Source organism: Phycodurus eques, chromosome 21 (assembly GCF_024500275.1).
Source record: "Phycodurus eques isolate BA_2022a chromosome 21, UOR_Pequ_1.1, whole genome shotgun sequence".
In the NCBI taxonomy this organism is placed as follows: domain Eukaryota; kingdom Metazoa; phylum Chordata; class Actinopteri; order Syngnathiformes; family Syngnathidae; genus Phycodurus; species Phycodurus eques.
Genome location: NC_084545.1, coordinates 3,787,346 through 3,810,488, shown reverse-complemented (window position 1 = coordinate 3,810,488; position 23,143 = coordinate 3,787,346). Strand labels below are relative to the sequence as shown.

Genomic DNA, 23,143 nt, shown 5'->3' with positions numbered 1-23,143 from the left:
GGAGGTCCTCGAGGGAAAAGGTATCGCGATAGGATAGCCGTCGCGACGCAACCGAGTGGAAGTCGTGCGTCCTTATATAAAACAAATGACCTCTATCCCTTCTTTCTTCCCTCAGACCATCTTTTTATACATTTGTCCTTCTTCACTCAAAACTTTGTTTCTTCATTACTTCCTTCTTTCCTTACATTACACCCGTTTTTTTTAATTCATGCATCCTCACACCTTTTATATATAAATAACTACAGACATGATCACACAGCATATGTTTATTTAATTGCCATTGCTACAATATTTTACAAATGTTTAAATGGAGCACATCCAAACGCAAGTTTCATTCAACAGCCTTGACAGATAAGACCAATATGATGATTATTATTATTATTGTACCATGTATGCAAACATTCACGATCAGCATCCCTCCCCCGCCTTTCTGGAACTGAACTGTTATTGACAAAGGCAAAATGCAAAGTTTTGAATGCTTGCAGGCTTTTTTTTAAGACATGCCGTTTACAAGATGTTAAAAGAGCAAGAGAGGCACTGTTTCACATTGGATTAGGATCCGTAGTAAACTTCGCCCAAAAAGCCGGATAGAAAGTTACTGCACAACCTGCATGGAAGATGACTACCTGGGAAGATTCCGGAATCCCGTCTGCAGAGATAGGCAAAAAATAAATCTTACAGCAATCACTGTACAACAGTCTGTTATTTAACTCGGAATTTACAGAGCAAAAAAAAAAAAAGTGTAGACAATTTTTTTTTTATGTCAAGCTGTATTGGGAAAATGTTTTTTTGCTGGAAGCGAATAATTTACATTACTTGAAACATCTATTGCATGTTACATTTCAGGATCGACATCCTTTAGGAATCAAAATGAAACTTTAAAGTAAACCCAAAATGGTGAACTACCTGATTAATTTCTGGCATGGTTGGTAGAGACTTTTTCGTGCGTGCTTTTATGATAGACATGCCCACCAAATTTGTTGTTAATTGGTGAAATCGTTGTAAGGGGCTATTTATATCCCCTAACTTTCCAGGGGGCGCTACAGGATTGAGTTTTGAGAGGTTGTTTATGGGATCCCAAAAATACATAAATTAAACACACACCGGCAAAAAAAAAATTGAGTTTGGGCATGTTAAGGCCCTTAAAAGGCAATTCATTTGCTGTAAGAATAATAACAGCAATTTCAAGAGGGCCCTAATAATAATATTGAACATTGTACATTTAATAGCAATAATAATAGACTAATGCTATGGCTATTGAAAAAATAAATATTACAATTTGGATGGATTATTACTTACTAGACTTAATTAATGCGGGCAACAGAAAAATAAAGCAAACGAGTTACATGGTTGACAAAATATGTCAATGATTCAAAATAATATTTACATCCAATACACAAGAAGTTCTTTTGCACATTCATATCAAACATACCTGTGCCGCTCTAAAAACAAAATATGGTGGAGTACATAATTTATTTCAGGAGTTCAATTTAAAAAGTCAAACTCATTACATAGACTAAATGAGTTATTCCCAACTATTGTGCTGGGAAATTATTCAATTTCACTTGCTCGGTCTGAAAATTAATATTCATTTACTACAAATCTTGTTCATCCATCTATGCTATTTGTTGTTTTTGTGCTCAGGCCCAAGCGTCTACGAATACGAGTGCCTTGACTTATGAGTTTTTCAAGATACAAACAGATTGTTTGTCTTGAGATACAAGCAAAAATTTGGGATACGAGTGCCCGTATTGCAAGCTACCACTTTATGTTGAAGTGAGGGGAGGCGCGTCATTTACATAGGACAGAGCAATTTCTAATAGAAAGTAGTGCTTTGCTGCCATCTTGTGGCATCTGTAAGCAATTATAAACCATTTGAGGTGAGGTGACAACTACTCGCGGATGTTCTCAAGTAGAACATTTGTACCATTTATTGAGATGCACCTTTATACCATTCATTCCCAATTAGTCAATTAGCCTTAATTCTATTTTAATTGTCTTTTGTCACTGGATGAGGCACTTTGCAACAAGTCTTCGGCACTCAGAACACTTTCAGTGGGAGAAGCCCTTAAGAGCACTGCCATTTAGACCTGGGGAAAAGTTGAAGGAAATGCAGTGTGAAAAATATTAGAGAGAGCGACTAAACACCACAACCTTGTGCGACGCTTCCCGATAATAAATAATTCCACAGTGAATGAGTGTTAACAGCGCACAATGGATGGAGTACAAAAAAAGGTCGGACGGGGGTGGATGCTGGAGTGCAAAAACGTTGCAGAGTAAAACATTCGTTTGACAGGATGGCTGCAGGTAAAACGAATGTCTGGGATAATGGCATCCGCTACGGAACCAACACGTGTTAAGGCAAACGAGCCCTTTGGACGGAGTGGATCTGAACACAACCATGAAGCGTCTGGTCCTCCTGTTGCCTTTCCCCGTTTGCTGTGACTTCTCCGTTGAGCCTTCTGTTGTTGTTGTTGTTTTTTTGTTTTTTTAAACATCCCTCAGTGTTCCTCTCACTCCAAAGAGGCTCCTGCTCCCTCCGTTTCCGGCTGTAAGATGCCATAAAAGGTCCCTCAAAGGCCTCTGGGCCCCAACTGCCATCCGTCCTGGGGCTGCCGCGACTCCCCCGTCCGTCCCCTCACTGCGTGCTCCCAGAGGGCAGAGCGCCAACCCGGTGTCGTTTCATGGCGTCTTCCAGGAACCCGGCCACCTTCTCGATGTCCTCCTTAGTGACAAAAGAAACAAGATCATACTTGTACATTAATATACATTTTCCGTTAGTTGGTTGTGTAAAAAGACACTGGTCTTTTTAGTTGTGTACTTGCAAGAAGAGGAGAGGTTTATGAAAAGTCGTTTGAACATTTATTTGATATCTAGCTTATACATCCCACCTTTGCACAAACATTTTATTGCACAAATATTACCATAGCATAATTCCAATAATAATTCCTTGAGATGTCAGTAAGCAGACTTAGAGGTTTTTCGCATTTTCTATCCACTCTATCAATCAATCTACAGTATCTATTTTTACAGCCATTAAAAATAAATGTACTGTACCTCATTTATGAAGGCGTAGTGAACAAGCTCGCTGGCAAGGTCTTTGGATGTGTCAGCTGAAAAGGTGCACATGACATCATTAAAACACAGTGAGGGGATTCAAGCCAATGAGAAAGCAGCATTCTCCAAGACACGGTAATGGTAACCGGACTGCACTTATATAGCGCTTTATCTAGACTATTAAGTGGTAAACCTACTTGGGAGGATGTCACAGCTAAGCTGCCGGTGAAGTTTGTCGTCCATCTTGAGAAATAAAGACAGCTAGAGTTGATATAAAAGAAAGAGTGCAATTTAAAAATGAATCAATGCTACAATAGACGTAACACGGAGGCCGATAAGAGAGCCTTACGGGAATGTACCTGATGTACTACGTGACTCACATGAGTTTTGGTCCCTTCTTCATTCGACTCCAAGTTGCAGTGAATCTGAATGACCTAATAAACACACAGGATGTACCACTGTATATAGCAATTTAAAAGGAGAATTGATGGTGTAAATCATATTTTTCAAGGTATATAATGCCACTGCTGTTACGTGAAGGGCTAACCTTCCTGCTCTCCGTCTCCTGGGGTTCCGGCGTGGGCGTCTTGACTGTCTCCACCTGCTCCTGCGACAAGGAGAGGGCGCGAGGGACGGGATGGGGCCGGGACGAGGCAAAGTTCATCAATGGGTAAATCCCATTCCTGAAAGGCGGCGGATAGACAACACGCTTAGCATCGCAGCTAATCCATCGAGTCGTGTTAACAGTGTCCCACTTACTTGACGTCCTCCAGAAACTTGTCCAGCTCCAAAGGGGACACATGGGAGTACCTGTCGGATATAAAAAGCCAGCGTGGTTAAGCATGTGATATTTACTGTAGGAGTTGCCAAAACTGCCAAGGTGCTTGATTTTTTTTTTTTTTTTTACTTTAGCTGAACTCCCAGCCTGTCTTCATGCTTGATCTCTGCCATGACGGCATTGGGGTCGAAGGACTTGGTCCTCTCTTCCACGCAGTTCTCGGGAAGCAAGTCTACACAGCCAAAAGATCAAAGATTTACCTGGTTGGTTAATTTCACACTCGATGGGTACTCCACAGAGACCCATAATAGGTCCCCTTGAATTGACAGATGCTGTAAGAGAGACTCACACTGGTTGTTAATGAGGCAGTGGGCGGCCAGCAGTTTGAGGGAGTGCACCTCGAAAAGGACGCGGTGGAAGAGGAGGTCGTGGGCGGTCGGACGGAGCTTTGCGTCGGGGCGCAAACACGACTGTGTGAACTCCTGCGTGGAGAAGACGACACCCATTTTGTATGGAATTGCAGCATTTAATCACGATGCACACAATTCTTAACCTATTTAATTATGTTATTACACTACACTTTTATAAAGTACAACATTGCGGAGTGCTATTTTTCTTAAACAAAAGCATCCAAGTGGTGCCCGTTGAAGCACGTCGTGTAAATCTAGCCTTTGTGACTGAAAGCGCTGTGAAGTAAAACCCGAGGAGGTGAGTGTAAACAATGTAGCTCATACTCTCATGAGAGGGTCTTCCAGGGATTGGCCGGCGTTGACGATGGCCTCCTTGGAAACGGCAGCATCGCCGTTGGCCTGGATCTCCAACACTGCCATCTAGAGGTGACAAATCATCTGTCAACACACACCGACACACCTACACACACGCACACAGACAGGTTTCTCACCTCCAGAGCGCAGATGCCGAAAGAGAAAATGTCTATGGCGTAATCATCTTCGCCGGCTGGGGAGAAAAGGCGGGGCAAAGAAGGAGAGAGGGGAGTGGGTGGAGACATCCGGGAAACATGGAGGAAAAGCAGATATAGTTCATGTTTAACCGCTGGCTTTCACAGGAAACACCTCTAAGTCCATGCAGTCGAGTTCTTTGAGTTTGGCTACAATCAAATGACAATAGAACAGAATACAATCGGAGCCCGTATCTCCAGCGTCCATCTTAAAGTGCCCCATTAAGGACACAACATCATGGAGAAATTACAAAACCTCTATAACATAACTTAGTATGACTTACCAGCACATTGTCTTATTTAAATGTTTTCGTAATGTTTATAATTATATAAGTACTATTTTTATTCTATTATTTGTTTTAATGCATTTATTTAATAGATATTTTTACTTAAATTCAAATCAATATTTTAGCTAACATTCAAATTTACATTGTTTTATATATAGTTTCTTTTTTTTCTAGATTTACACAATGTAATTGTATCTTATATTTTGATATTTAAATACGTTTCTATCTATTTTCACATGTATATACAGTACTGGATTTCTTGGATGGATTTCTTATTTGTTTATTTGTGTATGTATCTATTTCTTTCTTTCCTTCTTTCTTATTTTTCTTTATTGATATCTAATATTGTTAGGGTATTTTATTTAATCTATTTACATATTTTTTTTAATTGGTTGCAATAGGCCTATTGAAACTCTTTTTTCGGGGTTAATAATTATCTTAAAACATATGGCGACAAAACCAGCATTAAACTTACTTCCATATTCCGGAGCAAAAAAATGAAGATTCCTCTGCTCGTCGCGATGTTGCCTCCCTTTGCCCTGGACGTTGGCATCCGGGAATACTGGGAAGAGGTGATGAACGGGATAGTGTCGAATATAATCTTAGAGATGAACGAAAATTAAAATGGACTCTTTTTCTCACCGTTAACAAAGAGCCGATGCCACACTGCAGAGAGAAGATCACAAAAGAGCATGAATTATCTTTCTGCAGTAGCACGGAAAGCCCTGCAGGGATCAGACCTGAGCCGATCTTGATGAGTCCGTTGTGCTGGATGAAGATGGTGTCACACGTCAGGTTGCCGTGGATGATTGGCGGATCGCACGAGTGCAGATAACTGCAGGGGGACGGGAAAATGTGCATCATATATAAGTAAAAGAGCCGGGTGCTGCAGCACTGCCATAAAAATTAAGAAAAATAATCATGCAGTACTTGAGTGCTGAGAGGATCTGCGTGCACCATCGTTTCCAGGCCTGAAGTATAGAACACAAAAACATGGATTGCATTTTTCATCTGATACGCAGTAATGAAGAGTCAGTTTTAATAAAGCAGTATGCACCCACCAACAATGGGAATTTTTTTTGTTTTTTTTTTAGCATTTTCCCTTCCTTCCAATCAAACTCAGCAAAGGCACGCTAATCAGATGTCTCGAAAAGTTGATCGTGAGCGTATATCCTTTGGTGTGGGGGTGTGTCAGGAGTGATTTCTGAAAACCATCTGGACCAACAATCATAAATGTTAAACCTGTTCAATAATATTTGGAACCGATGTAGTCACCAGATAAAACAACAGTCTAGCATCGTCTATTTCTTCTTCTTTGTGGTCTGGAAGCACTAGGGAAAACACGCTGCCTCTCACAGCTCAGTCTTGGTACTGCACTAGTTATGGTTGTGTGGTGCGCTATGTTGGTCATCTAGTGTTCACCACACACTACAAGAGCAGTAAGCTCACACAGTGATTCCCCCCCACCCCCTCATGTTTTAAAAACAGGTTAAAAAGTTTAAAATCTCTATTCGTGTATCCCGCTCAAGCGAACGGCGTGAAAGCGTCAACATTGCGCGGGGGACTACAGCTGGGTGAATCGTCGGGCCGCCGCGTTACATAACAGCTAATCCTGTTAGAAAATGTGGATTTCAGTGATGACTGGATGACTAGAAACACACGCACTATGATTAAAGACAGAGTAAGACCAACCTTCACATTCATGGTCTTGTGGTTCTTCTTGGTTTTCTTGAGAAACTGCTTGAGGCTGCCCGACGACATGTATTCTGTGATGAAGATTACCTGCGGATGGCATTAACGTCAGCACATAAGGCACTGATACATAAATAAATCTACCAAACAAGTAGAAACATACCCGAGCCTGACTTTCCTTCATATCCAGCCAATACTTGTGGAACTTGACGATGTTGGGGTGCTCCACCTGCATCAGGTTCTCAAACATCTCCTTGATCTTCTCCTACACCACACCAACAAACGATATGACGTCGTCTTGTCATATTTTCAAATACACAAGTGGATTAAAGCACAATAAAGAGTTTAGTTGCTCGACCGAGTCAGAAAGTTGGTACATTAATAATTTCAACATCAAAACTTGATGACATCATATATTTGTCAAAAAGGTAGGAGGAACTAAAATACACAAAATACTCATTACATATAAACCAAATCTACTGCAATAAAGAAAGAATACAAAATGTTAAGTAATTACGAGGGTAAAACCGTACAGCTGCGTGAAACAGTCAGAATACCACAAGAAAAAGTTGCAATATTATGAGAATATAGTTATATATTTCGTAAAAAAACTGCGCCACGTTATGAGAATAAATTTGGAATGTCATGTTACGAGAACAAAGCCGCAAAAGTGACAAGAATAAAATCGTACAGTTGGGAGGAAAAAGTCGTACGATTACGAAAAAGAAAAGTTACGATAACACGAGTTGTATTTTTCCGGTAAAAATTAAACTTGAGAGAAAAAGTTGTAATTGATCATCTGTACATCTGTAAATGTAGGAGGAAAATAAAGTCGTCACGCAAAATGTAATTCTAAGTCCGTGCACCTCCTGCGCTTTGAAGACCTTCTTGTCGGAGAAAAGCACCTCGTTCCACACCACCTCCACCCCTTCCTCCGTGTCCATGGCCAGCGAGGCACTTTCCACGCCTGGCACATTGCCTTGGCTCACCTGCAAGAGGCAGAGAAACAAACAAACAAACAAAATTATAAAATTTTACTGAGTTGGCATCGATTCTTATCTCACGAGATAGACCCCGCCCCCGCCCCCCCCACCCTTGTGGTTTGGAGCGTTAAAGCTGATTGCGCACAAAATTGTGAAACTGCAGGCCATAAAAATGACGACTAGTGAGAAGCGTGATAATAACCCACAAGCCCGCCGTTAAAACGAACATTTCACACACTGTAAATCCCTTTGCTAACGTTGAAATAGAACCACAGACTGGAAACCATAGTGTGCGTCTCTAAATTGCAGTATGAAAGAGCAAAGTCGCAAAGGGTTTTACATCTGAAATACTCAACAACAACAACAACAACAAAAGCATAGCCGTGAAAATTAGACGCATGCATGCACAAGCTGACACACACACACACACACACACACACACACACACACCCCATTGGAACTATAACATCTGCTAAAAGCTCCATATAATCCATTGACAATGATTGGACACTGTTGCTTCCATGTAGAAAAAGAAATCAAGACGTCTGGACCACACCTTGATGCAGTCAGCTGAAAGGTGGAAAGACCACAACTCATGGAAGCCCCTCTTTCGGGCCCCTCGCTTATATCATTTGAACAATGCGGCGCTCCTCTATCATCATCTATATCAAAATGACTGCCCGCCACGCTCCGTGACGGCCTGGCAACACATTATTCCGACGTCTCCCACCCTACGCTCGCAATTAGCGCTAAATGCTAGCCATTGATAGACGGCGTGGAGCTGGCCCTTCGCGACGTCACCGCAGACGTGCGGACATGAAACAGCTTTCAGTTTGCGGCTCCACAGGGGGACCATTGTTCGGCGGGGCCCGACCAGTAGACCGCGGCCACCGCTAAAATTTCATTAGTTCCCCGAAGGAGGTTATGTTTGCTGGCAGGGTTACGCAAAGGTTACGGAATCGAGTTCCGAGAAAATCTGTGGTGGGTTTTTGAGATGGTTGGTGTATGGTCAAAGAACCCTTCAGGGTTTTATTTGCACCTTCCAACACTGCATGATAGTTTACATTCTATACAACGTGTGTCAGAAAAACTCCAGGACTGATTTCACCAAAGATCAATTTCAAATCCTAAGTACACGTTTTCCCCTATGTCACTAATGGAGACGTGGTTCAGGTTCTAACAGGTATAGCTGTTTTTTGTTCTTGCTTTTAGCTCTCTCCTCACTTCTCCCCAGGTTCCTCAACCAGCTCTCAGCAGTTGCTGTCGTGTGCAGTCATTTTGTTACCTCCTTTCTCGCCACCTGTCCCCTCTTAAATATCAACCGCAGTACGTTTGCTGCTAGAGGTCTTTCTGAGAGTGCTTCTCCTTGCAGGCAAGACCACTCGGTACGATCTCGAACGGCCACTCAGCGGGAGACGATAATTCGATTATTGGTTACGGATCGGGTAGTGGACTGGCAAACCATGGCGGGAATTCCTTCCCTTGACAGACTGTCAACGCTCTCTAGATGTTGAGAAACACTTGGTGGCAGTGGAGGGGTTCCGTTACATGGTCACGCGAGAATAAGACTGGGAAACAAGCACCTGGGGTCCTGGCCTCTGATTGGCTGGCAGAAGGGAATTCATGTCACAACAACACCGACTTGTGTCTGATGTTTGCTACATCATATGACCCTGCGTGAAACTGAATTATTATTCTTTTTTTAATATTCTGCTGTATCTTTCCAAAAAAGAGGCTTGTGTTTCCCCCCACCAGGCAAAAAGTTGCAAGAAATAAAGTTGCAATATTGCGAGAATTATGTACAAAAACAAAATGACGTAAATGAAGTTTGAGTTGCAATGAACAAATGTCAACATTTTGACAGCTAAACAACAACCTACATGACCGCCATTTTAGCGATGTTTTGCCGATTTCAACGACAACATTGAAGACATAGGCGGGAAGCCCCACGACAAAGGCAAGTGTTACAAGATTAGGTTTGTAGGAAAACCACCAGTGTTACATACATACAAATGCCAAAAACTGTAAAACAACCGTTGCGCCAAAAGGAGATAAAATTATGGCTTGTCACAGCTGATTTTTAGCCGTGGGTTTTGGCTGACTAAACCAGTCTTTTCATGTAAATTAGATGCAGCAATCGGGGCCAAAAAAAAAAAAAAAAAAAACAGAGCTGCAGTGCGTGAAAAGACTCGAAAATCCAGCTTGTGAGTGTGCAACTCGGAATGTCAGAATGCTCTTTAAGCGTCTGTTGATTTATTTCCTCCATTTGGCAGCGGTTATAAAACGCTGACAAGAGTTAAAAGGCTGTAAGAATTTCAAGCACAAACTCCCTTCTGCATCTTAAAGTGACGGATTTCGCGCACAAAAAAAAAGTATTGTAACCCTCTCTTGCGTTTGTTTCTTCAGTACACGACAAGTCGTTCATTGGCCCATGTGACCGACGGAATGTTTAATCACGAAAAAATACAGAAACGAACACCATTCACACTATTCAGTCAACTTTTAGTGCAACTTGTTTTTCTAATATTTTTGTATTTTTTCATTTTTAAATATTTCAGTATTTTTCATCTCATATTTCTCTGGTATTATCATATTTATCCTAATACTTGAATATTTTCTCCTAATATTTGTGTCTGATATTTTTTATATTTGATCAAATTATTCATTCAATTGTTTTGTATTTTTTCTATCTCCTGTTTTCTAATATTCAACTTCTTTTTATCCTGATATTTATTTTTTTGTCTAGTATTTAGTTTTACCTCCTTTTGGGTTTTTCACTTGTTTTTTTCCCCAATATATCATGTTTTCTAATAAATTTGTCTAATATAATAACTTTTTTCATCATATTCATCAGATATGTTAGTGTTTATTCCAAATATTTTTGCATTTTCAGTATTTTTTTTCCCAACCTTTGCATTTTTGTTTTTGTTTAATGTCTTAAGTCCGAGTGCCCTTTCGGTGTGTATTTATTTCCCCCGTTTGGCAGCCGTGATAAAACGCTGGTGAGAAGTAAAAGCCTTTAAGTTACAACGGGTGGAAATAAAGTTGGAAAACGAGCGAGAGTGGTGAAAACCGAGGTAAAAATAACAGTCAAGAAACATCAGGAGGGGTGATTGGGGGGCGGGGGGGGGGGGGGGGGGGGGGAGATACATTTCTGTGAAAAGAACCAAAATATCTTGAGGTGGTGGCTTAGGTGTTAATTAAATACCAACAAGGTGGTTATTGCGCAGTCCGATCAAAGAAAAGGTTGAGCAATGCGGGGAAAATCTGATAGGAGACTTTAATCTAGACATGAAAAAATACATACAAGCTTAAGTGAGTGCTAATACAGTACAAAACCTTTGAGCATTTATTTGATATGATACTAGTGTATGGGATTGCGTTACCAGTGAGGAAAAAGTGCATACTACTACATGGATCATGTACAGTATATGTGTATGTATATATACTTGGATATCAAGGATAGGCGAAAATGCTCAAACGGCTTTCGATACGCCAGTGAGGCGGCGTCATACGCAACGCGTTTTGTACGAGCAGACAGGTGAAGTGTGCGGAGGCCAGCGCGGTTGTCACGGCGATCAATGAAAGAAGCTCTTTGTCACGGTGACCGAGAGAGCTCTCGCAGCCCCATCGTTTGCATCGCCGCCGAGCCTCGTCCCACACCTCCGGGCGCGCGCCGCACCGCATCAATATTTCAGCATCGCCAGACAGAACGCGTCCCCGTGAGAGGCTCGCCGAGGGGAGGGCGCCGTATGCAAATGAGGCTTTGTTGCCGTTTCGGTCTGTGTGAGGGCCTTAGGGATAAGAAGAAATGTGGATAAAAGGAAGAAAATGTCAAGATGTTACTTTGTAGTGATGTATGCGCACTATGTATGACAGCTGCGTGAATGAAAAAGCACAAACCATGTGGAAGGGCGTGGCAGGGAACAAGAAAGACAGCATTACATTGACAAGTATAAAAGATGCAGGAATAAAGTCAACATTTTATGAGAATAAAGTCGTAACATTGTGAGAATAAGTCTAACATTACGATACTTTTATGCGAATCAAGTCATAACATTGCATGAATAAAGTGAATAACAGTGTGAGAATAAAACTAACATTAAAAGGTCGGCATTTTAAAATCGCAACAATGTGAGAACAAAGTCGTAACATTGCAAGAATAAGGCCGTAACATTATGAGGAAAGTTTAAATTCTACAAGGTAGTGGAAATTTGGAGAAAAGTGTTTCAATTTTTCAGAGAGTAAAGTCGTAACATTGTGTGAATAAAACTAACGTTGCGCGATGAGAAATGTTTACAACAACAAGTCTTAACGATAAAAGAAAAAATAATAATAATGAAAACGTATGAGAAAAAGTCACAACTTTGTGATTTATGCTGTATCATATTGAGAAACATCGTAATAAAAAAAAGTAACATTTTCGAGAATAAAGTCAACATTGCAACACTAAGGCACTAAAGCTGTAACATTACGAGAAAAGTCCTAATATTATGAAAGTCGTAACATTTACGTACGAGAAAAGTTGTAACCATGGTAAGGAGACACAGTTTATCCGAGAGGAGACTGAGGGCAGCGGAAACAAACGGGAGACTGTCAAATACCGCAACAAGCATGTGCACGTCAGGATCTTTTTGAATTTAGCAACCGTGTATCCTCAAATGTTACAATGACAAATCGTCTTTTACGGTTTACGTCGGCCATATAGTACTGGAACCTTGGCTAGTGCCTATTTTTGCCAATGGAAAAGCAAGCAGTCGGTACTGGGCAATGGCAAACGGGCATCTGTAACATTATCAAACTATCATTTTGTGGTCCAGTTTGGGGATTGGAATATTAAATTTGGATGCTTAAGACTGCCAATCAATCCCCAAAACACATTAACGACCATTTAAAGCCGAGTGGAGTCGTCGTAGTAACGAGATAACGAGGAGATGAAGCGACAGAGAGCTGTCACGGCTCGTCTCCCGCCTTCTCGCCATGCCCCGCCAGTGCCAGCGGCCTGAGCCACTGACCGTCTGCTGACCTTCGCCTCCGTCGCTCTCTCTCTCGCTCTCTCTGTCTGTCTGTCTCTCGCCCCAAGATGTCACATGGGCAGCTTGCAGCCAACCTCAGAGAGTGACAGCGCGTGTGTATTCAGCGTGATGAATAATGACATTTATCCAGTCTAAAACAGGGTCATATAAGGGACATGAAATATTAAAAGCATCAGTACGCAATAGAATTTACCATCAGTCGAGAAAAACGACTAACAAGCCTGATGCGGTTGTTTCTTTGGTACTCCATAAATCATCAGTTCATGAGTCGGCTACATGTTTAATCATCCGAAAATTCATACAATGAAATAAAAAATGAACACCATTAACACGATTGAGTCAATGTTTAGTGCAACTTGGGTTTTCTTCTATATATTTTAGTTTTTATCCTAAAATACTTTTATTTCTAACATTTCTGTATTTTACATCTATTTTAGTTTTTCCGCAAAATTTTATCTATTTTCTAATATTTGCATATTTTTGACAGATATGGTCTAATATTGTATTTTGTTTTCTAATATTTTTGTTAATAATATCCATTTTATTTTGCATTTTATCAAATTTATGTTTTCTCATCCACCTAATATTTTTTTAAATCTTAATTTTTTTCCCTAATAGTTTTCCATTTTCTTTAATGTATGTATATGTTTTCCCTAACATTCTCACAAATATTTTCTATATATTTTTTAAATACTTCAGTCGTAATAGTCAAATATTTTGTATATTATTTTAGTGTGTTTTCTAATATTTTGTATCTTTTTATATATTTCTGTATTGGTTCATCCAATGTTTGTTCCCCATTTCTTCCGATTTGATCTAGTATTTGTATATTTGACTAATACTTTAATTTAAAAAAAATTTCTAACATTTTTGGCTAATATTTTTGTTCTAATATATCAAATATTTAAGTATTTTTGTCTGAGATGTGTATTTTTCTAGTATTCTGAATTTTAAAATATTTTTTAAAGTTTCCTCTCACCTTTATGTTGAATATTTTTTATACATCTCAAATACTTGTATGGATGGTTATTTGCGAAAGGCTAGGTTTTACATTTTAAAAAATGTACTTGATCTTTAAATCGGGTTGATTTGGCCTGCAACATCACGGGAGGGTTTTACAGAAAGGCTGAAAAAAGGACTCTTGGACAAGGTCACATACTGTAAGTCGACAGCTTATTCGTCTTCACATCACACGTCTTCATTTCCTCAAGGAGATGTCGACGCTCGGAATGCGCCCAAGCGAGACGGCCATCATGAAAACGAGCGCGGTTCACGTTTGTGGCTGCGATTAGCCTCGCTGCGCCGTCCTTGTTCCCATTGTGGCTGTGACAGTGCTGCAGATTGACAAGGCCCGCCGGTGCAGGAGAGAATCCCGCGCCGGCCAGGACGTGACGAGCATAGCGAGTGTCGAGCGGCCCGTATTACGTAATAAATTTCACCCGTCTTTAATCGCCCAGAGGGCGACAGAGGTGCACAAGTATCAAGTTCACGTCAATTCTCACGTTATCTAAGTCCGGCTAGGCAGGTTCAGCAGCCTTTCGTGTTGGGTGAGACCTTTTGAACACCTTTGTACTGATTGAACTGAAGCCACGTTATATACCATAAGTATAAGGAATAGGGGTAGATTACAACAAAGAATGACAAATATATATATTTTTAAATAATTTTAACAAGAAAAACAATGAGAAAAGGCCACAGTTCATCGAAAGAACGTCTGCTAGCTTAAACGCCGTATCGGGGCTAATAGAAATTAGCATAGCTTTTACGGTGACCCCATTAGTCGACAAATCAACTTTACTTCTCCGCATCGACGTTTTAACGGTCGAAGCCGACTAATCGCTAACTACGTGTTTCTGGTATCTCGTCTTCATGTCGTCCAATTTACAGAGTATTTTCACTTCGCCCGTCTGCTGCCGTCGCCAGACTAAAACGCGCCGTGGAGCAGCGAAATGCCCGGCTAACAAGGCAACCCAGTCTTGATACGTCCGTGCGGGTCCGAGAATAATTATAATAACTTATTATATTATAGTTATTATAATAAATAAACATAATCCAGTTGCGGAAGAGCATAGCCTGGTTAGCTTCGTCTTTCATCACATTACAGTCAACAGCGGCCCCAGATATAGCCCCTTTCACACTGCCGTTCAAACTTTCTGTCACTGTTTTGTGTGAAAGGTACTTTGGTTTCATTTCGATGACTTTACGCCCTGTTAGCAGTTGTGCCTCCTCCACAATGCGGTGAGAGGAGGACGGACGCTTTACTGATTGGCCTTTTTTTAGCCAGCAGTTTCCATGTTCCTGGAAAACAAGCAGGACTGTTTTTGTTTTTCTTCCCAAAACTGGCGTGCTTACACAATTGACTGTTCTGAGTTCTTGGAGCCAGCCTGCATTAAAAAAAAAAAGGTCTTAGAAAAGACAAAGAATGTGCCTCTCTCTTGGCATGGCAGCCTTACTGCTGTACAGCTTTCCAGCAAAGAAAAAAACCAAAAGGGTGACTCGGGTTAAATTGGCTCCGCACAGTTGCCACATTCAGGAGCGTTGGTTACATTAGTAGAATAGGGTACAAACGATGGAGCAGGAGTAAGCACTGTTTTGTTACCCGTGTCAATTAGTGGAGACCGTTAAGACGGCCCCATGTGGCGCACATACAGTATGAGTACTGTGACTTGAGAGCTCGTGTTTATCCTCCAAGGGGATTTAAATGAGAGTCCAACTCTTTGAGAGAAGCGGTCATCTTTTCAGCTTCAAAGGGAAAGAAAAAAAACGCCAACTGCAGAAGACGACAAAGACGACGAAGGTGGCGAAGAAGAAGACAGATGCATATGTTAGAGCGTTATGAAAAATGGCAAAAAAAAAAAGAAAGCTCCAGTGACATTCAGGGAAATATTCTTTTTCATTGTAATTTTGTCTAATATTTCGGTATATTTTGTCTAATATTTTGTATTCTTTTAACTATATTTATATATTATATTTTCCGAATATTTTTGCATTTTTAGTTTTGGTTGGTTTGCTTTACTATTTCCTTAGCCTAATAGGATGATTGCATATGTCATTTTTAAATTCCTCTCACAATATCAACCAAAAATACCAATGTACTTACTAAAGCATGTTTTTGTTTTATGTCTGTGTAGCTTCTCAGTCATCCAGGTCATGGTAATCTGAAACAGTCGAATCGAGGAAAGTGGACTCTTCCCGTTTGTTGCGTTTTTGTGTGTGTTGTTTTTCCGAAGACGTAAGAAATTTGCGTCTAATAATTTAGTCAAATATGTATTACTTTCTAATAAATTGTATTTCATTGCATTCATTTGTATACTTATCACATTTTTGGTCGAATATTTTTTTATTTCTCACCTAATATCCATATATTCATCCTAATATTTGTGGCACTATAATATGCTATCATGTTGTAACCACTAAGTATGCATTTACAAATGTGACTTTTTAAAATTAGCTTTACCTAAAAAACAACAACAACAACAAAAATATTTCTCTCTGTTTTGGATGACTTTATAAAAATGTAAATTTAATGTTCAAATTTGCTGTGAAGTGGCGTTTCTCTCTCCGGATGCTCTCAAAGCCGTTGTGCCGTCTAAGAGGTTTATAGCGCTTATCCTCTCCAGAGACGAGACGGAGCTGCCGGAGTCAATCCCGAGTGACTACTGACTACTTCCCCGACACCTTTCAGCAGTTCCCTGGCATCTTATTATGTCATTAATGCAACAACACTCCAACGTCTTCATTGCATCAATGAGAGGGCTGGGGAGAAAATGAACTGGAGCTGAATGCTAACATAATGGCAGTAGGTGGGTGAGGAAAGCAGTTTCACAAGTCCAAATGGTCACTATGAGAACGACCACTGTTCTGCGAGAACAATGCTTGTCTGTATAAACAAAGTAAAAGACTGAAGACATTAAGTAACGCACTTTATCGTCCTGATTGATGGCTGCACGCGAGACACTTTTGTCGCATTCAGCCAACAACACATTCAAAGTGTGAATACAAAGCAGATTTATGGCCTGCAAAACCACAATTTCCGCTCGCATTGCACAATTTGACGATTTCATCCCATGGGAATGGCTTAATGTGAACATTTTATGCGCGAGCTGCATGCGCCTGCGTTATTGGTCTTGTGGAAATTGGTTCTCTTATCCGATAATCATCTGAACTGTGAGAAAATTACTTTTGCTTTGCATTGCAAACATGCTATTTGTTCTACAGACCCACGGCACGCTGCCGGTTACATGACCTGCTAATTTAGCCTTGACTTTAACTAGCATGAATGCGTAGTAGACGAGTATTTAGCAGTCGTTAGCCTTGACTTTAGCAAAGTCTATGTTTTTAATTGATAAACCATGAGTCTGTAGATGATGGGCTAATTTACCTGCTCGCTGAGTCGCGTCTAACTAGCATGAATCTGTAGCAGGCTAGTAACTAGCTGACCTGCAAAGAAAGAGAAAGGTTAGGGTTCCAATCTTTAGCATCTTAAAAGTTAACTGACATGCTACTTTAGCCGCTTCTGACAAGTATGGATCATTAGCACACCAGTAATAACCGCACATATTCTATTAGCGTCTAGTTTAGCTGCTTGTATCATTGTCTGGAATCAAACTAGTATCCAGGCGGAATGCTTATCTAACAGCTACTGTAGTTTAGCCATTTCGAACACGTGGGGATCCATTACAAAGTCGTTCGCAAGCTGACATTTGCTGACATGAATTTAGCCTCTATTATACCTTCTTCTAACAATAAACAATCTTTAGAACCTTAATAGTTACCAGATGTGCTACTTTAGCTGCTAGTAACAAGTATGGAACCTTAGCACTCTAGCGATTACTTACATATTAAATTTGTCTCTATTTTAGCTCCTTCGACTTCTAACTAGCATGGACCAGAGTTGTAACTTGTTGTAATGACAATTTAGCTGGTAATTAAGAATCTTATAATGAGCATGGATATTGTAGGAACCCTTATAGCGATCTGTAATGCTAGTTTACCTGCTAGTTTTGTTACAGTTTGGGTTTGTCAAACTTTAGTATGTACCAAACATAATAAAAACCCATCAGTAACATAGTATATCAGAAGCCTGAACGCCACTGTGTCACATTTATGTGTGTAATATGACGTAGCTTCTAAGATAGCCATGTTTGCTCTCAAGGGTCTACGATACAGACAGTTGGAATGCAACAACACTTCAAACTGTATCCCTTATTTTGTTGAAGGTTAGTACAGAGTAATCTTATTTGTGCCTTGCAGGGTCTGAAGGAGAGTTTGTGTAACATTTAGGGGCCGCATGTTCTTTTAGTGCAAGGACTGTATCAGAGCACCTGGTCAAAGTCAAATAAGCAACAACTTACTATTCACCGTTGCCCCACCCGGAATACATTCTTTTCGAAGCCATACGGCAGCTCTAAAAGCACATTAGAGTGCATTCGCATCAACTTGACTGCAGCTGCTGAGTTTGTTCTGCATCACAGTTATGAGACACTAATGCAGATACCAAGCAAATACACCACATAGTGGCACAGTATTTGAAAAACTGCAACCACAAGGAACTAGAAATATTAGTACCTGGTAGTATATTTGGTAAATGCCATGATCTTCAAGTAATGCATATTTTCGCTAACCAGTCTACGTGCTAGCTTTTTAATCAACTCGTAGAAAGAGCACAACATCTCTTAATATAAACATAATACAAAATACACACACACAAAATATAAACATAATAGAATGTACATTGTTGACACATGCTAATATGCAGACAATATTGTTTATCATTTCTAACCACGTAAAATGTTTAAATGTTACAATGATGCTCAAATTTGCTCAACCGACGAGCCACCAGGTATTAGAGATATTATCTGGTCGTACCGGGTGGTCTTGATAGCAGTGAACAGTGAGTTGAGCAATGTAGGTTAAAGCACAGCCAAATGCTAAGCTAACATTAGCATGTGTGTTTATCATTACTAGCAGTGTAAATGTAACAAAGGCGCGACAATGACAAATCTACTCGACAAACGGCCGATCAGGTACTAGAAATAGAACACGTACCACTATGCAGAGTTAAGGGAGAGCAAGATGTTAAGCTATCATTAGCATGCGTGTGCTCACATCATCCTCTCGACCTCGTGTTAAAATGTCACAGGTTGAGATCACATGGCGATCACATCACGTTTTGTTTTGATACCGCAAACTGACACATATCACCAACCTTTCTTATATTAACTCTGCCAAGGCTCTATGCTACTGCGGCTCAGTGATACATTTTTTTTTTTGTTTTGGACACGCCACTGCACCGAGACATTTCACACGGGGAACAGCACAAACGTGCACGTGGCAAATGTCTGGCTGAAACGACAGGAGCGTCACAACCATGTTAAAACAACACATCAACAGTCAATTTTTGTCTCAATTGCTTCGGGACACAATTAATCTGTAATCAATTCCACACAATCGACATGATTCTAAACCATCAATTAATTCTTTGACTATGATGCATTCAGGGGGAGTCCTGGAGCAAATATCTACTCCTGTTTTAATAAACTAAACGCTGATGTGCATTTGTCGCAATCTTTTCAGCAAACACTCGTAGTATCTGGCTTTAGAAAACACTGTTATGCAAGATCTTATCGAACAGCCATTAAACAAGAGCATGTCAACACACACACACACACACTATGCCATTAAACCATTCATAAATCTGCTAGTGTGGCCATGTGACCTAACAATCCCCCACAGTAGTTTTGATTGGATTGGCTATAAAAACTGATTCACACAATAGCACTTGTTGGCATACACATGAGCCTTGAAAATGTACATTAAAACTAGAAAATTTATATTGGCCTGTTGCAAGTCTGTAACACACCTTTGTGAAAGATTTTCTTGCGAGTCGGGCTCGCCTTGCCTTACTTTAAACTTTCGACTCAACAAAACGGCATCTTAAAATGGTCCAATTACAAACAACTTTGGCTAAAATATTAACAATAACTAACATACAGCCAGATAGCATCCTGAGTGCAGAAAACACAAAAGGCAGCTCAATAAGGAGTTACCTTTGTGCCCTGTGCTCAATAAATATTGTGAAAGAGGATAGTAGTTATGCTAGCCAATAGCAAGATCGCAAGCTGAATAGAGAATATGCTCATTGATAAGGATTTTACATTGTGTCCCTGTGGTCAGAGAATTAGCTCAAATGCAAACAGTTATGCTAAAAGAGCAAGATAAAACATCCTGAATACAGAAAACGGACAACTGCGTTGGATTCCTATGAGACTATAGCGGGGAAAAGCATAAAAAGTGTGAAGAAAAACAAATCTGATTTTGACACATTGCGTGAGTCAGTTTGGCGAATGTCGCCATTCTGGAAGATACAGGTGACTCAACGATGCTTGATTTCCTGTGTAGTTTCATTAAAACTGAGACTTTGCTGCGGCTGCTTATTACCAGTTCCAAACAAGGATCGGACTAGGAGGACAGAGCCAGCAGAGAGAACCGAAACATTTGTCATGTTTATTTAAATGCCCAAGCTCAATAACAAATCAAGCGGCATGCATTGCGAACTTTGACACACTGACTTATTTACCGAGCATGTGCGATACAACTGAGCCTGCTGGATGATCTGCGCAATGAAGCTTGCGTGACATGATCAAATGCATGCGCAACAGTGCTGACCAGCTTCTACTCAACCTATCAACGATCAAATATTAGCAGCCATCTATAGCCTTGGCTAGCAGTGTTTAGCGAATGCATCACAGCTCTTATTGATAGATGGCTAGTGCTCTTAGTGGGGAGGGGGGGGTGATAGAAGCACTAAAGTTAGGTAATCAATGGGTGGAACAACGCTCAGGCGGGGTTGCGAAAGCCCAAGAGTAGTTTCTGGCGTGGCTGTGCGAGGTCAGGTGGCTGGCGACAGAAGGGTGCGAGCCAGAGATAACCTTCACATTATAAGTCTTGGCTTTATCACAAATCGCTAGCGGGGGTGGCACCCCTGCCCAACGTGTAATCGCCGAGTCGTACAAGCCCATCACTTTTGTTGTCTGATAATCAAAGTCTTGTTGACTTTTTTGCTAATTCATGTTCTCGCTTATTCTTGGTTTTTTTTTTTTTTTTTATATATATATACACTTCCGATCTACTAAAGAAAAAAATGGTTAGCAACTTAGCAAGCTAGTGGGCTAGTTGTTTGGATCTACTACCCTGGCTGCTAGGCAGAATTCATGGGCATAATCATTTCTTCATGCACGTGGTTTTCATAAACAAAGGCGATTTGGAGTCATTAACAAACCTAACAGAGGTACTTGAAAAATGTCAAAGACAATTTTGAGTCACCTACGTACCTAATATACGTATTTTTGTGAAATTTTGTATTTTTGTGAAATCTCTTTTTTTTTTAAATCCATTTTTAAATATATGCCAAACTGCTGCTTGTTGTGAAATGAATCAACTTTGAGCTCGCCGCCATCATACAGTCCTCGTATCTCAAGTGTACACTCGTAAGACAAAGCAGTAAATCGGCCGAATGGTAGCTCGTATCTCGAAAAACTCATGCTACGTGTATTAATGAACAATTTAATCCTGAAAAAAATCCATCAAGATTTAGTTTACTTATATATATATAAACAGTGGTGTCTTCAGTTAAAACTTAAAACAAAGTACATGAAAAGCGTCAAACTATGACAAAACCACAAAGTAGCCGAAATGTTGATGCAGCTCTTGTATTTCGATGGTGCAGGGGTACCTAATGAAGTGTCCAGTGGGTAGAGTGGTTTGTTGTGGGATTGCCGTGCCGCACACATACATGCACGCACGTACGTACACTTATACGGAGACATGCACGTAAACGTACTGTAAATGGAATCATTTTAATCGCCCACCGACCTGTTCTTTGCGCTTCTGCCATCGTCCACAGGGGCTTTCCTCCAGGATCTCGCTCTCATCCTCGCTCTCCTCCTCCTTCCCCTCGGATCCCGATTTCCTCTCCGGGACGGACATCGTCATTTTCACGCCGTCTGGTGTTTCCAGATTTCAGCCCCCCTCCCCTTCCCTTCCTCCACCAGGAGGGCACCCTCCTCCTCCGCCTCCTGTTTCGCGGGGATGAGACCCGCCGGACGACGCTCTCCTTCGGCCGGCGTGTCGCTGTCTCAGTCGGTGCTGATAAAGGCTTGAAACAGGCTTCCCGGTTGGGATAGACGCCACACCCCCCTTGTGGGTAACAAAAAAAAAAAAAAAAAGCCCAGACTGGATGGAAGGGTCGCTAGCCAAGAAATAAATCGGGTAAAACTCCCTTCTTAGCTTCCCGTGGACGGTCCGAGCGAGGTGGGTAGACGTGGAGAGCTTCCCCGCGGAGGCGGTCGTCGCATGGCTCGCCGGTTTTTATGGAGGAGGATTAATGTCCCGCGTCATCCTCCCGAGTGCAGGCGTGTGTGAGCCGCTTGTGTTGCTCAAAGCCTCGCCGAGTTGGAGCACATTTACCGTAATGGCGTTTAACGCAGAGCACGAGCAAAATGTTGGAGGCTCAACAGCACCTGGGAGGAGGAGGCAGGAAAACTTGCGACTCCTTGGAGGCGGAAGGTGAACATCCGGGTACCTCTTTAAAGGCAAAAGACGAATATCCGGTCACTTTCAAGGCGCGTAAACGAGTAGCCGCCATTTTGCTGTTAGCAAACATCGTTTTTTTTTTTTTTTTTAGCTTTTAGAATTTGGGCACTGTTGGGGGTACGCGAACCATCACCAGAGACACTTTTCCATGCAAAAATTAACTGTATATCTGCTGAAAAAAAAACGTTCTCTTGATGTTTTACAATTAAGTATACAAAAACTTTAAAATAATAAAATGGCTGTGAAGTTGTGACCAAGAGACCATGATTACAAGATGACGGCTTCTAGCGAAGTTTATTTTTTAATTTTGTTTTGCTTATGACCCCCCCCCCCCCCCCTCCTCATCGTAGCGGGTCTTGAATTAGCCAAAAAGGAGAACATGCTAAAAACCATAGATATGAATAAGTTGCTATGATGTAGCTTATATAGCGGCCATGTTGGGGAGGTCGACGTTCCTATAGAAGGCAATGCACGCACAGTGAAATTAAGTCTTACCTTGCATATTCCTCAACCGATTTTCATGAGGGTTACTGTTTTGTCAACGCCTAAGCGTATGCTATGAATACACAAAATCTGGGGGAAAAACACTTAAAAAAATCTTTACATGTGAAAGGGACTCCCAGTTCCCATGTCATAATTGTACGACATTTTACACAACCGTATGCAGCACAGTGTACCAGCATCCTTGGTCTCATGGTTTTCTTGCCGTCCACAAACATGGAATGCGCTGACGACGTTGACCTCTAGCTTAGTGTCGC

General features: G+C 40.9%; 1 protein-coding gene across 4 annotated transcripts; it reads right to left on the bottom strand.

Annotated features, from left to right (window-relative positions):
* Positions 1 to 251: 251 nt before the first annotated feature.
* Positions 252 to 23,143, bottom strand: nrbp2b (nuclear receptor binding protein 2b). 4 transcript variants are annotated; one of them, XM_061666566.1, is made up of 19 exons: positions 22,881 to 23,143; positions 21,666 to 22,376; positions 7,639 to 7,761; positions 6,936 to 7,037; positions 6,773 to 6,862; positions 6,011 to 6,051; positions 5,821 to 5,915; positions 5,723 to 5,746; positions 5,556 to 5,642; positions 4,737 to 4,792; positions 4,570 to 4,665; positions 4,185 to 4,317; positions 3,965 to 4,067; positions 3,817 to 3,867; positions 3,605 to 3,740; positions 3,417 to 3,491; positions 3,255 to 3,318; positions 3,058 to 3,113; positions 252 to 2,725 (listed from the first exon to the last, which is right to left on the bottom strand). In XM_061666566.1, the coding sequence occupies exons 2-19, from the start codon at positions 21,783 to 21,785 to the stop codon at positions 2,639 to 2,641; spliced, it is 1,539 nt and encodes a 512-aa protein (XP_061522550.1). In that variant the 5' UTR covers positions 21,786 to 22,376; positions 22,881 to 23,143; the 3' UTR covers positions 252 to 2,638. The 4 variants fall into 4 exon arrangements, with proteins under 4 accessions (XP_061522550.1, XP_061522551.1, XP_061522552.1 ...); XM_061666567.1 differs by having other exon boundaries at positions 3,255 to 3,300; positions 21,666 to 23,143; XM_061666568.1 differs by having other exon boundaries at positions 3,438 to 3,491; positions 21,666 to 23,143.